This window comes from Penicillium subrubescens, assembly GCF_028828155.1.
Source record: "Penicillium subrubescens strain IBT 31985 chromosome Unknown utg000014l_segment0_segment0, whole genome shotgun sequence".
In the NCBI taxonomy this organism is placed as follows: Eukaryota; Fungi; Ascomycota; class Eurotiomycetes; order Eurotiales; family Aspergillaceae; genus Penicillium; species Penicillium subrubescens.
This window is the reverse complement of record NW_026643164.1, coordinates 549,973-561,459: the sequence shown is the minus strand read 5'-3', so window position 1 is coordinate 561,459 and position 11,487 is coordinate 549,973. Positions and strand designations below refer to the sequence as shown.

The 11,487-nt window shown below is 51.0% G+C and overlaps 4 protein-coding genes across 4 annotated transcripts; 1 reads left to right on the top strand and 3 right to left on the bottom strand.

The window, feature by feature from the left end:
- Positions 1-476: 476 nt before the first annotated feature.
- On the bottom strand, positions 477-1,667 carry N7473_013423 (SDR family oxidoreductase; the record flags this gene model as incomplete). The annotated part of the gene is made up of 2 exons (XM_057159362.1): positions 477-1,436; positions 1,539-1,667. 2 exons carry the CDS (start codon positions 1,665-1,667, stop codon positions 477-479), a joined length of 1,089 nt encoding a protein of 362 aa, XP_057002098.1.
- Positions 1,668-1,906: 239 nt separating this feature from the next.
- Positions 1,907-3,802, bottom strand: N7473_013422 (Sec1 family protein; the record flags this gene model as incomplete). The annotated part of the gene is made up of 3 exons (XM_057159361.1): positions 1,907-2,545; positions 2,602-3,627; positions 3,689-3,802. The coding sequence occupies 3 exons, from the start codon at positions 3,800-3,802 to the stop codon at positions 1,907-1,909; spliced, it is 1,779 nt and encodes a 592-aa protein (XP_057002097.1).
- A 282-nt stretch (positions 3,803-4,084) lies between these two features.
- N7473_013421 (lysophospholipid acyltransferase) lies at positions 4,085-5,950 on the top strand (the record flags this gene model as incomplete). Its single annotated transcript, XM_057159360.1, has 4 exons — positions 4,085-4,106; positions 4,177-4,221; positions 4,285-5,403; positions 5,466-5,950. 4 exons carry the CDS (start codon positions 4,085-4,087, stop codon positions 5,948-5,950), a joined length of 1,671 nt encoding a protein of 556 aa, XP_057002096.1.
- A 625-nt stretch (positions 5,951-6,575) lies between these two features.
- Positions 6,576-10,440, bottom strand: N7473_013420 (putative serine-rich protein). Its single transcript, XM_057159359.1, has 3 exons — positions 7,833-10,440; positions 7,522-7,724; positions 6,576-7,453 (listed from the first exon to the last, which is right to left on the bottom strand). Exons 1-3 carry the CDS (start codon positions 9,850-9,852, stop codon positions 7,415-7,417), a joined length of 2,262 nt encoding a protein of 753 aa, XP_057002095.1. The 5' UTR covers positions 9,853-10,440; the 3' UTR covers positions 6,576-7,414.
- Positions 10,441-11,487: the final 1,047 nt, after the last annotated feature.

The following is an 11,487-nucleotide window of genomic DNA, read 5'->3' as shown; positions in this document are numbered from 1 at the left end:
AATGTGATGATGGGTCACGTCTCTTCTTGTATACTCTTTTTACATAGTCTTAGCGTGGTACATATACACCCTGATGAAATGAATCTTGTTCGGATTATATTGACTTGGTCAGCATCTAGTGTAGTTTCTTGTGGGTTGGTTCTGGGTGCTGGTAAGCGCAGCCTGTTTGGTGTGACAGAGCTTTTCATTATGCATTATATGAAGCCGAATCATGGCGAATCAGCCTTGGATCTATCGCATTGTTCACGGTACCGGACACGGGGACAAGATGGAATTTGTGTCCTCGTAGAGGCTTGGGGCCCATCTTGGTGAGCTAGAACGCTCTGGGACTGTTGGCGTGCCTCCAATTCTTCATTGGGAGGTCAGGTTGCAACATACCACTTGCCATGCATGTGTTGCCACAGGAGGTTGATGAGGAAATTGAGAACTGTCAGACAACTTTCAAGCCAGACAGGAGTTCATAATCCTGCAACACTTCACCCCGTTCCCCCTTCAGCCCCTTCAATAGACACAGACTTGTCTCGCCCAGCTGCAGGCTGCGACTCTCCCAACGGAAAACTAAGATGTTTCCAATCCTCAATCTCCTCAATAATACACTTCAGTCGATCCCGAATACTCTCCACCGCATACGTACCCAGAATCAACCTGAGCGGCGGATAAGAGCAATGCCCCAGCTCCCAAACAAGATGAGCCGCCTTCACAGCCGAAGCAGGCTGTTTATCACCCAACCACATCAACATGCGCCTCGCATGCGCCGCAGGGGATGTCGGAGTGTTATAAGGCTCACTGGGCGGTTTCACCAAAAAGTGCCCGTAAAGCGGTAACGGCGAAGACAAATTATGCGCCGACGGATTCGCGGCCATAACCGACGGCGAGACCAAATCCCCAATATCGTCGCGACGCATATGTCCCGGTTCAACCAGCGTCCCCTTAATATTGAAACTATCCACTTCATAAAGCATACTCTCCATCAAGCCCTCCACCGCATACTTGGACGCACAATAAGGTCCCAAACCCGGTACACCCAGTGCGCCAGACGTCGAGCTGAAAATCAAATACCTTCCCGCGCGTCGTTCCCGGAAATGCGGCAACGATAATTGAATCATGTTCAGTGTGCCGGTGAAGTTTGTCTCGAATTGGTTGCGGATGTCGAATTCGTCTTGGTCTTCGCAGGCGCCGATGACGCCGTAGCCGGAGCAGTTTGCGATTACGTCGATGCGGCCGAAGCGGGCGATTGTTTGGTCGATGACTCGTTTGACGGTTTCGCGGGCGCGGACGTCGCAGAGGAGACCGAGGCAGTTTTCGTGTTCGTCTTCGAGCTCTTTCATGCTTTCGGGGCTATTCTCGTAGGTGCGGCCGACGGCGGCGACGAGGTCGTGGCGGGATAGGGCGTTTTTGACGAGGGAGCGGCCCATGTGGCCTGTTGCTCCGAAGATCTGAATGTAACATTATAGGGTTAGTTATTGGAGATATTGAGTATGTTGGTTTGGTAGTTGCGCATGAGCTGTAGAGTGGGGGAGGTAGAGGTAGGCACTTACCAGCCATACGAGAGGCTTGGGGGGATTCTGTGGGCCAGGGGGATCAGTAGTTGATGGAAGATGTAGTCGTGGCTCACGAGAAGCTGCCGGAGAAGAAGGTCCTCCCTTAGGAGGTGAGTATTGCTCCATTTGCAGGGGAGTTGGAGGTGATGAGGGAAACGAGGGGAAACGGGCGGTGGAAATCTCCCGTTGCTCACTTCTCTCCGCATTCTCCGGACCCACTTGGGTAGGACATAGTACAATAGAAGTATATAGAGTACGCAATCCACTACAAAGGAACATCTTCCCATGACTTGGTAAGGATTAATGACATTATCATATATTGGATTCCACCAAAGGAAAATACCCAGCGCCTATATGCTAACCACCTAACGACCAACTTCCCTTCGCAGCCGTCCAGCAGCTGTCGTGGGAGCAGGTTCTGGCCAGCTACCGACAGCATCGTCCACTTCCTCGAGGAAAGTGGTGCTGTTGTGAATACTGGTACCGCCCAGGACAACGCGCACGCCGGGAGAACTGGCATTGACCTGTGCCACCATCTTGGCCTCCTCGTACGTGGTGCCTCCGACCATGAAGATGATGATGTCCTGGGGCTTGTCCCGGGTGTGCCCGCTGCCTTCGAGGAACGGGTACTGCAACTCCTTCAGGCGGCCTTTGATTAGGTTTTGAAGGGTCACCTCTAGTCGTGGAGAATGTTGAGTGTAGACGTTCTCGACCCCCTTGAGGCCCTTAAATCGGTCTCTGGCTCCTGAGAAGAAGGAGGTTGATTCGAATAGATCGGTGAAGCCTCCGGCAACTGGCGGGGCTTGAAGAGATTGATGATAAGCGAGGAGCTTGGGGATGATATTGACACGGTTGAGGGGGACGTCGCCTGCGGTGACGAGCAGGTCGAGAAGAACTGGAAGGGCGTTGTTGGGCTGGCTCTCGTAGCGGAGTCCATAGAGAGCTACCAGGCGTACTTTGCTATCCGCTGGAACATTTGGTAGCTGGATGATTCGTTGAAGTGACTGAACGTTTCAATTAGTATATGGTGTAATCCGGATCCTCTGAAGAACAGACATACCTTGAGGTCATTGGAATGGTTATCATTACAGGCCAAGCTCTGTTCCAACTCACTCACGTCCAACAGATTATCCTCGCTGACTCGCCGGCTCAGCTCACCCACCAAGGTGACATGTTTGCTCACGTTACCAGAGAGCTTGCGGAATTCTGGGTAATCCTCCACAAACCGCTTCATATCGGCTATAGAATCGATATTCATATTACTTTGCGTCTTGAACTGGTATTGCTCCACGTATTCCTTGATGTTCTGTCCCAGGTCGCCAAAATTCTGGTACATGTTCTTCTTGAAGAACGGATCCTGATCTTGAGCGAGAACAATCTCCTGCAGCTCAGGCCGGATGTCCGGTACATCGCGCAAATCTACTCGTCCATTATTGATGCCGAGAAGCTCGTGCACCATAGCCTGATATGTCCATTGTGAAAGCAGCGGTGTGATAGGGTCATCACGACGATCCAGAATAAGCAGGATAGGTGGCGTATCCGTCCGGCGGAAATTAAACAGTTGCTCCTCCTGCGTGATGTGGTATCGAACTTCCGTCGCCAATTTTCGAGCCAAAAGACTGTTCTTCTCGTATCGGATCAACGGGTTCTTTTTCAGCGATAGCAGTAGAGCCAGTGTTCCCTCCGTGGCCCGTTGCAACGAGTCCGGACTCCATAGATCTGGCGAATGGCTCCATAGTCGGGACAGTGGGAATCCTAGGTTCAGAGTGCACAGATCCGGGTTTATGACGAGGAAGTCGGCGAATTGTTCCTGCACGCATTGCACAACTTCGTGACTGTCCGCCTCGGCAAGTCGCTCGAGTGAGGATTTGCGGATGATGTTGCTCAGGTAGATGTAGTATTCGCCATACCTGGGTTCTCGAAGCTCGTCGATAAGAAGCTGGATGGAGTTCGGGGAAGGGCGCACAAAGCATAAGCATCGCAAATGGCGCATCTTCTCGCGCGCGGCGTTGTCCAGGCGGTCGATGAGGTAGACTTCATGATTCAGGAGGGCAGATTGGGTGATGGCGGTCGAGACAATGGATACCTAGATGAACAGCGATTAGTCTTTTATTTCCGATGATGATTTAGTCAAGCGCAAGTCCCACTGTCTCACTATCCAGAAGCAGGATCTTCATCTTGGTGGATGACGACCCTGAAGCTGACTCGCCGGCCGTCACCATCTTGGAGATGTAGCCCGAGACGGCCGCGACGACGTCCATGATGAAGGGATGATGCGCCCAAGCGCAGGTGATGAAAGGAGGATAAAGGATAAAAGACGAAACTGAAGGATTTGCGGCTGATCTCGGTGGTGGTGGTGGTGGTGTTACCGCGGGGGGAAGGTGGAGAAGCTGAGGTTGCTACACGTTGAAATGTTGGGGCGCGTCCGCTTTTCCACATGACGTCCTCACCGTTGATCTCTTGATTTTCCCTCCTCCTCCTCCTTCTCCAGCTTGTATGCGTGGTTTTCTCTTGAACACCAGTCTTCTATCTGGGTCGACACCATGTTGCCCTATATAGACACTCGTTCGTTCCTCCAAATTTTCTCCTGGTGAAGCTTTTAGAGCTTTTTGACCTCGGACTGACCTCCCCGCAGTGTTTGGCTACCCTGCTCAGCTCACAGGCGCCTCGATAGATGAGCGTATGTATTCTGCGCCCACCCGCAACAAAAACTCGAGATTCAAGCTTCTAACTTCCTCCGTAGTCAAGCTGATCGCTTCGTTCCTGCTCTCCTACCCGCTCGCCGGTTTACTGAAACGCATCCCCGACTCCCAGCCCTGGAAAAAGAATGCCTTCATCATCGGTGTCTCACTGTTCTACATTGTCGGCCTATTCGACCTCTGGGATGGCCTGCGCACACTTCTCTACAGTGCGGCCGGTACCTATGCCATTGCATACTATGTGGATGGCTCGCTGATGCCCTGGATTGGGTTCCTCTTCCTCATGGGCCACATGTCGATCAGCCATATCTACCGCCAAATCCTCGATGACGCGCAAATGATCGATATCACCGGAGCACAAATGGTGCTGGTTATGAAACTTTCTTCTTTCTGTTGGAACATTCACGACGGTCGTCTCCCTCAAGAGCAGCTGTCAGATGCGCAAAAGTACTCTGCGATCACCGAGTTCCCTAGCATCGTGAACTACCTGGGCTATGTCATGTTCTTCCCATCCCTGTTTGCTGGTCCGTCTTTCGAGTACGTTGACTACCGCCGCTGGCTGGACACGACTCTGTTCGACATCCCCCCAGGCACAGACCCAGCCAAGGTCCCTCCGACCAGGAAGAAGCGCAAGATTCCTCGCAGTGGCACACCTGCTACGAAGAAAGCCGCCATCGGCTTGTTCTGGATCTTTGCCTTCCTGAAGCTGGGCTCGTGGTTCACTACAGACTTTGTGCTATCCGATGCATTCATGGAATTCTCCTTCCCTCGCCGTGTCTTCACCGTGTACATGCTCGGCTTCACCACGCGGCTGAAGTATTATGGTGTCTGGTCTCTGACAGAGGGTGCCTGCATCCTGTCAGGTATGGGATACAACGGCTTCGATGCGAGATCAGGCAAGGTTTTCTGGAACCGACTCGAGAACGTTGACCCCTACAGCCTTGAGACCGCCCAGAACTCATATGGCTACCTTGGTAGCTGGAACAAAAACACTAACCATTGGCTGCGCAACTATATCTACCTGCGTGTCACGCCAAAGGGCAAGAAGCCCGGCTTCCGTGCTAGTATGGCTACCTTTGCGACCAGCGCTCTGTGGCACGGCTTCTACCCCGGCTACTACCTGACCTTTGTGCTGGGCTCCTTCATCCAGACCGTTGCAAAGAGTATGACCCCATTACTTTCTAAACTTGATAATCCTTCAACCTCTGACACTAACACCTCACAGACTTCCGCCGCTACGTGCGCCCCTTCTTCATGACCCCGGACGGCAGCAAACCAACCCCTTACAAGCGGTACTACGACATCCTCAGCTGGGTAGCAACCCAGTTCACCCTAGGCTTCGCCGTCCTCCCCTTCATCCTCCTCAATTTCACCGACTCAATGACCGTCTGGTCGCGCGTGTACTTCTACGGTATCTTCTTCACCGCAGCCTCCCTCGCTGCATTCGCCTCCTTCTCCCCCGTCAAGGCGTATCTCGTCGGCCAACTCAAGCGTCGTAACCGGCCCCATGCCCCGCGCACAATGAGCCAAGAGACCGTGCGCCCGCCAACACTGGGTCTGCCGAATGATCCCGAGCGCGACTTTGACGAGGCTGTTGCGGAAATCAGGGCGGAGATTGAGTCGAGGAGGAGGAGGGGGAGTGTGGTTACTATGCCTACTGGAGAGGAGTTGAAGATTGCTGTTGAGCAGAAGATTGGGCGGAAGCTTTAGGGTTGCGATGTGTTTGGTTTGTTGGTTTGTGGATGAAAGTTTGTATAGATAGTGTGATGGGAGTGTTGTGATGGCTGGCTTGTTTTTTTTCTTATTACGAGGCCAGAGATGGAGGGTACGTTCTGTTGGGGTGTATCCTTTTGCCCATAGCGTTTAGAGAGTATGTTGCTTCTCATATTTTAATCATGAGAGATATCATTTCGGATTTAGCATTATTCAGTGAGAAAAAAAATCATTTATACATTACAACATTTCATATGCATAGGCTCTTAGTGTTGACCCTCAGACATGACCGCCCCAACAGGGAGCAAGCATCCAGCCCAACATTGAATAGTCCAAGTTTTACAAGGAACCATTCATCCCATGACCTCCTAACTCGATTCGACTCAACTCTACAGTAGTACTGTAGTTCAAAAGTCTGAGTCTAGAGACCAGAGAGACCCCCTAATAGATAATGCTTTCAGTGGTTGGTTCTTGAAGGGTCTTTCTAATGGTCATTTCAATCGTCTTTCTCAATAGCTTAGGTATCATTATTGTGTCTATTATTCGACTTGTGACTGATAAGATGATTTGGAACAATGAACAATGATCATAGTTTCAGACTTATGAAGCCCCACTGTAGAAGTTACGATGTTTCAATGATAAGTGTTGAATCATGAAATTGAATTCTAATACAGATAGATTCAGACAAATATGAGTACACAAGGTGTATATCAAGCGCAAAAGAGACATTGGTAAAATGAAAGCATATATCCATTATACAGATGCAACATGCAATCAAGAAAGAAAAATGTAAGTGTCAAGTCAGAGTTGAGATCAAAGTCAAGATCAAGATCGAAAGTAACACATGTCAAGTGTAAAATGAAACCAGAAAGAAGACGTGAATCGAGTATAAAATGAAAAAAAGTAACGAATCAAACAAATGTTCCTCTCTGAGTAAATCTAACCAGAGATAAAATAAGACGCAAACCAAAAACGAAGACGCAAAGTAACCAAAGTTGAAGGAAGTATCGAGTGAAGCGTGCGTGAGTGGGGGAATAAATTATGTATGTGCGTACAATCGTGTCGTGTAGGTCGTATCTGATAAAATGTCCAGCGAAGAGAATGATGAATGAACAAACAGCGCCTTAGGAATGGAAATCATCGTTCCAAGGGTTGTTGTAGTGAATGTGAATGTAACCATAAGAGACAGTCGGAGATATAATGCGGAGTGAAGTGAAGTTTCGTCGCTGAAGATCAAGGTAAAGTTGAAATCAAAGTCGAAGGTGCAGTTGCAGATTGAGTGAGGTGAGAGGTGAGAGGTCGCATAGGAAAATTACCAGATTGGTAGTTGGGGTCAAGTCAAGCCAAGTCCCGAAATTGGAGAATAGAGTCGATCAAGTGCAAGTGCAGTCGGAGATAGTCCCAAAGAAAGGAAAGCGAAAAAGGGGTCGAGTCGAGTCAAGTCCAAAAGAAACGAAAATATTAAAAGCCCGTAGTGGTACCAATAACAGCCAACGCGATCTAAAGCCACAGGTTAGTCCAATCTTAATCTCAGATCCCGACGACACGTCCTGGATAGTAAAACTTACGATAATAACGATAATCACCACACCAAGCGAAATCATCCACCTATTCAAATTCCGCCACCACCGTGCATTTTCATGTCGTCGACGCTGAAGCGCCATCAACTGCGATTCTAGCGCCATCTCGACATCATCGTCCGTGTTCATTGTCATCTCGGGAACGAGTTTCGGCATAGGCGGTAGAGGGAGGAATGATGCGATTATCCATGCTGGATGTCTCGTTAGTACCAGCCCACACTCTCAACATACTCAACAAGTAACACTTCTCTCACACAAGGGTGTGTAAAGAAGGTCTTATGGGGAGGGGGGAATCTAACCAAGCGGAAAAATAAACCCCAAACAAAACGAATAAACCTGAACATTCCTCCTCCCGAACAAAGGCTCATTCGTGGAATCCAACGACGGCGCCGTCCACGCACTCGTCGAATGCGGAATACCCTTTCGATCCGTGTATAAATGCGGCGACCAGCTATGGCGCATTCGATGACGCGGTGCACCGCCGATGACTTGGCCTTCTTCCTCGGGAGAGGGGACCCAGTGTGCGCGCGGGTCGAGAGGGTCGCTTTCTATGCGGCGCTGGACGAAGCGGACTGCACCTGGTCGTTGGGGGAGAGATGTTTGCGAGACTTGGACCGCGGGTAGGACTGCTTGTGGGGGTGATTTCGATTCGGGTCGAGGGGGTGATTGGGCACGGTTCGGGGAACGGGGTCGTTCGGGAGATCGGCCGCGGGGTATGTTGAGTGGTGTGGGCATGAGATTGAAATTGAAGACGCTTGAGTTGGAGGTGCCGGGTCTGCTGACGTCCATTATTGAGAGGGCTGAGTTCAGGCCGAGTGCGTCGGCGCGGTAGTATATTTTAGCCCAGGTGGGGAGGATGTGCCAGACTGTGCTTGAGGCTGTACCGGGTCGTTTGAGGCTGCGCATGCTGTTGCTGCGCTTGGAGCCCGAGGAGAGACTTCCTGGGAACCCCGGGCGTGGGGGCAGGTTTGTCAGACTGTCTTGTCGCTCGTCTTCGTCGCTGTCTGTTGCCATCCAATCGCTGGAGTTGCTGCTGGTTTGGGTGGTTAGGGCTGCAGAGGGGACTGTTGGTTCGGACATCTCGCGCTCTGGGGTGGACAAGGCTTCGCCGGCAGCGGCGAGGTTTGCCAGGTCTTCGTCGGACCAGTTTGATGAGACGCGGGAGAGATGCGGGTTCCAGCGGCCGGAGGCTGGGCCGGGGGTGAAGTCGCGGACTGGCGTGTAATCTCGGTCTGAGGATACGGAGGTATCGGCGCGGGAGCTGGACGATGGAGCTCGAATGCGTGGGTACTGGATTGGGATACCGCTGTCAATGGCAGCGGCCATCTCCGAGACTGAGCGGAAACTGCGTGACGAAGAATTCGTGGAGCGGGATCGACTGGCTGATGGTTGTCTGCTGTGCGTCCGGAACGAGGAGACTGAGCGCAATGGCGGGCTCGAGTAGAATGGTGATGGCGAGCGAGTGCTCAATTGCTCGGACGAACCGGCCGTTTGGATCCAGGCCGCGGTAACACCGGCGTGACGAACGGCTGTGCCACGAGAATTCCACGATGACAGCGAGTTGGAGCGCGGCTCCGAGTCTGAGTTGGCTGTACCAGTTGGCAGAAAGTTGACGCTCGAGTTATCCAGCGTCACGAAGTTGGGGCTCGACGGTGCGCCTATGGGTTCGAAATTAGGGCTTGATGGGGCACCGATCTGCTCAATATTGGGACTGGAGTAACCAATGATCGATTGATCTTCTTCCCTGACAGACTTGGGCGAGGTTGGAGGTTCCGAGATGACTGCTTTGATAGTCGGTGTCGCGGTGGGCAGGACTATCATTTCATCATCTGAGTACTCCGGCTCATCGGGCCCGTCTGATGTATACTCCTCATGTTTGGTCATTGGGCTGACCTCCGGCAATGAGGACTTGCTGGATGTAGGATCATCCCACAACTGTGGTGGTGAATTGACTGTATCCACGGTGGAGGATACATCCCATGTCTCGCGAATGGACAGGTCTCGCGTGCTGCTGGCCGCGGCATGGCTGAATGTGGGCGATGACCAGGATGGACCGGGGGTATCTGCATAGCTGAAGCCGGTATCCGAGATATACCCTGGCTGCTGGCCTTTACCGGGAATCGGCAGCAAGATTTGTTCTGGCTTGGTGGGAAATGGCGTGGCTTCATACATTTCGGCATCTTCTTTCTCCCCGAAGACTATGCGGAGTGACTGGATTGACCGAGTTGGTGATCTTTCATTGTTGTGGGCTGAGCTGCGCTCTTGCAGAGCTCGTCGCCGCCGTGGAGGAGGCGACGTTGACTGTTTAGTTGTCGGCATTGTCGAAGTTGAGGTTGTCGAGATTGTCGAGTCGAGAAATTAGCGCATCGTCCAGAGACAGGCGATGAAGTTGGCGAAACTGGTGGTGTATGTGCCAACCGTAATGAAGAATGCAAATAGTGATATAATAGACAGACGACGCAAATAGCAATGGGCCGATACAATAATCATAAACAAGAATGACGTTGACCGAAAGAGGGGAGTTGTTTTTGTTTTCCTAGATTGGTTCGATGTAAGGAATGTGGAATCGCACGAGGAGATCGATGATGGTAATAATCCGGAGTGGCCGGTAATGAGGGTGGTTCGTGGTGGGTATGTGTGGATATAGACTCTATACTCGTCTATAGGGGTGGTGTGGGGGTAGTCAAATTCTTCATGAAAAGAGCGTCAGAAGTGTAATCAATGAGCGTTCAAGTCGTCAAGGACAAGCAATTAAGAGTATGATCGTTTCAGAGCGACATTAGTGAGCGTCAAGAAGGGAGGGTCATTAAAGAGTTTCAAAAGAGCGACGGGGAACGCAGAACGACTGGCGGCAACAACAACATGCAAAAAAACACACGACAACAGGGAAGAAGGGGAGAAGAGAAGGTGAGACACTCGGCGATCTCAAGGGGGGCGCCAGGAATTTTGTTACCCAGCGGCGGTGAAGCGCCTTGGGATCAACTTCATCCAGTCAAAAGTGTCCAGTGTTGAGCGCCTATCACAACGAGACCAGGGCGCAGGGGTAATGCAGGCGCTGCAGGCACTGCACGGTCGCGAAATTACACTTGGGTAAGTTGGTCTCGACCGTTGGGGGAAATACGGTTTTTTGTTTTTTAAATATGGAGAAACAGGAACAGGAATTAAATCAAGTGGATCTTGTCTCCCCGATTTGTATGGTTCGCGGGTGATGCATGGCTGGGCTCTCATGGAGTCTTCTTTTTTAGGGTGCTGCTGATAGGTGTGAACTCGGGTCAAAAGAACATACTACTGCAGTACTCCGTAGTGTCACAGAGTAGGGCTTAGCAGGGGACAGTTGTCAATTGAGATCAGAATTAGAAATATCCTATGCCAGTACTTCTGTAGTATACCTAGAGTCTAGATGCTACGGAGATGATCCTCTTACAGTAATCTCTTTATAGCAGGAAGAGCTCCGTACAACTCCATAGGAGTACTCCATACTTGTCCTTCAATTCATCGCTCCCCTCTTTTCCCTCAGCCTAGTGGATCCCGATGCGTTGTCCTCGGACTCCTCCAGGATCGGGCCAGCTAAACTATGAACAGTTAGCGAGATAATGGTTAGCGCCGTCTGACCTCATCCGATACAGCCGGAATAGCCAGAGTGCCCGATATCGATGACTGCCTTTCATCTGTCAGGCAACATCCAGTATAAAACATAAAGAACTAACTATATAGTCCCTACGAAGTGCATAACCATGTCTCAAGGCTATATCCCACCCTCGCCGACACTCATCAAACTATAACTCGTCACCTAGCAACCAAAACACAAAACCCACTGGTTATTAACTAATTGAAGCACTTGAAATCGGAGAATTATCCTAAACGCACGATTCCCTCGCATTGACTCAGATTTTGAAATGAAGATGGGCTCCAAGGGATACGCCTGCAGATGATGCCTCATAAAAATATAGGTAC

Coding starts and splice junctions, on each gene's coding strand:
- N7473_013420 (XM_057159359.1), bottom strand. CDS start 9,852: ATGCCGACAACTAAACAGTCAACGTCGCCTCCTCCACGGCGGCGACGA. Junction 7,725..7,832: donor GGGGTTTATTTTTCCGCTTG/GTTAGATTCCCC, acceptor CGAGACATCCAG/CATGGATAATCGCATCATTC. Junction 7,454..7,521: donor TGGTGATTATCGTTATTATC/GTAAGTTTTACT, acceptor CTGTGGCTTTAG/ATCGCGTTGGCTGTTATTGG.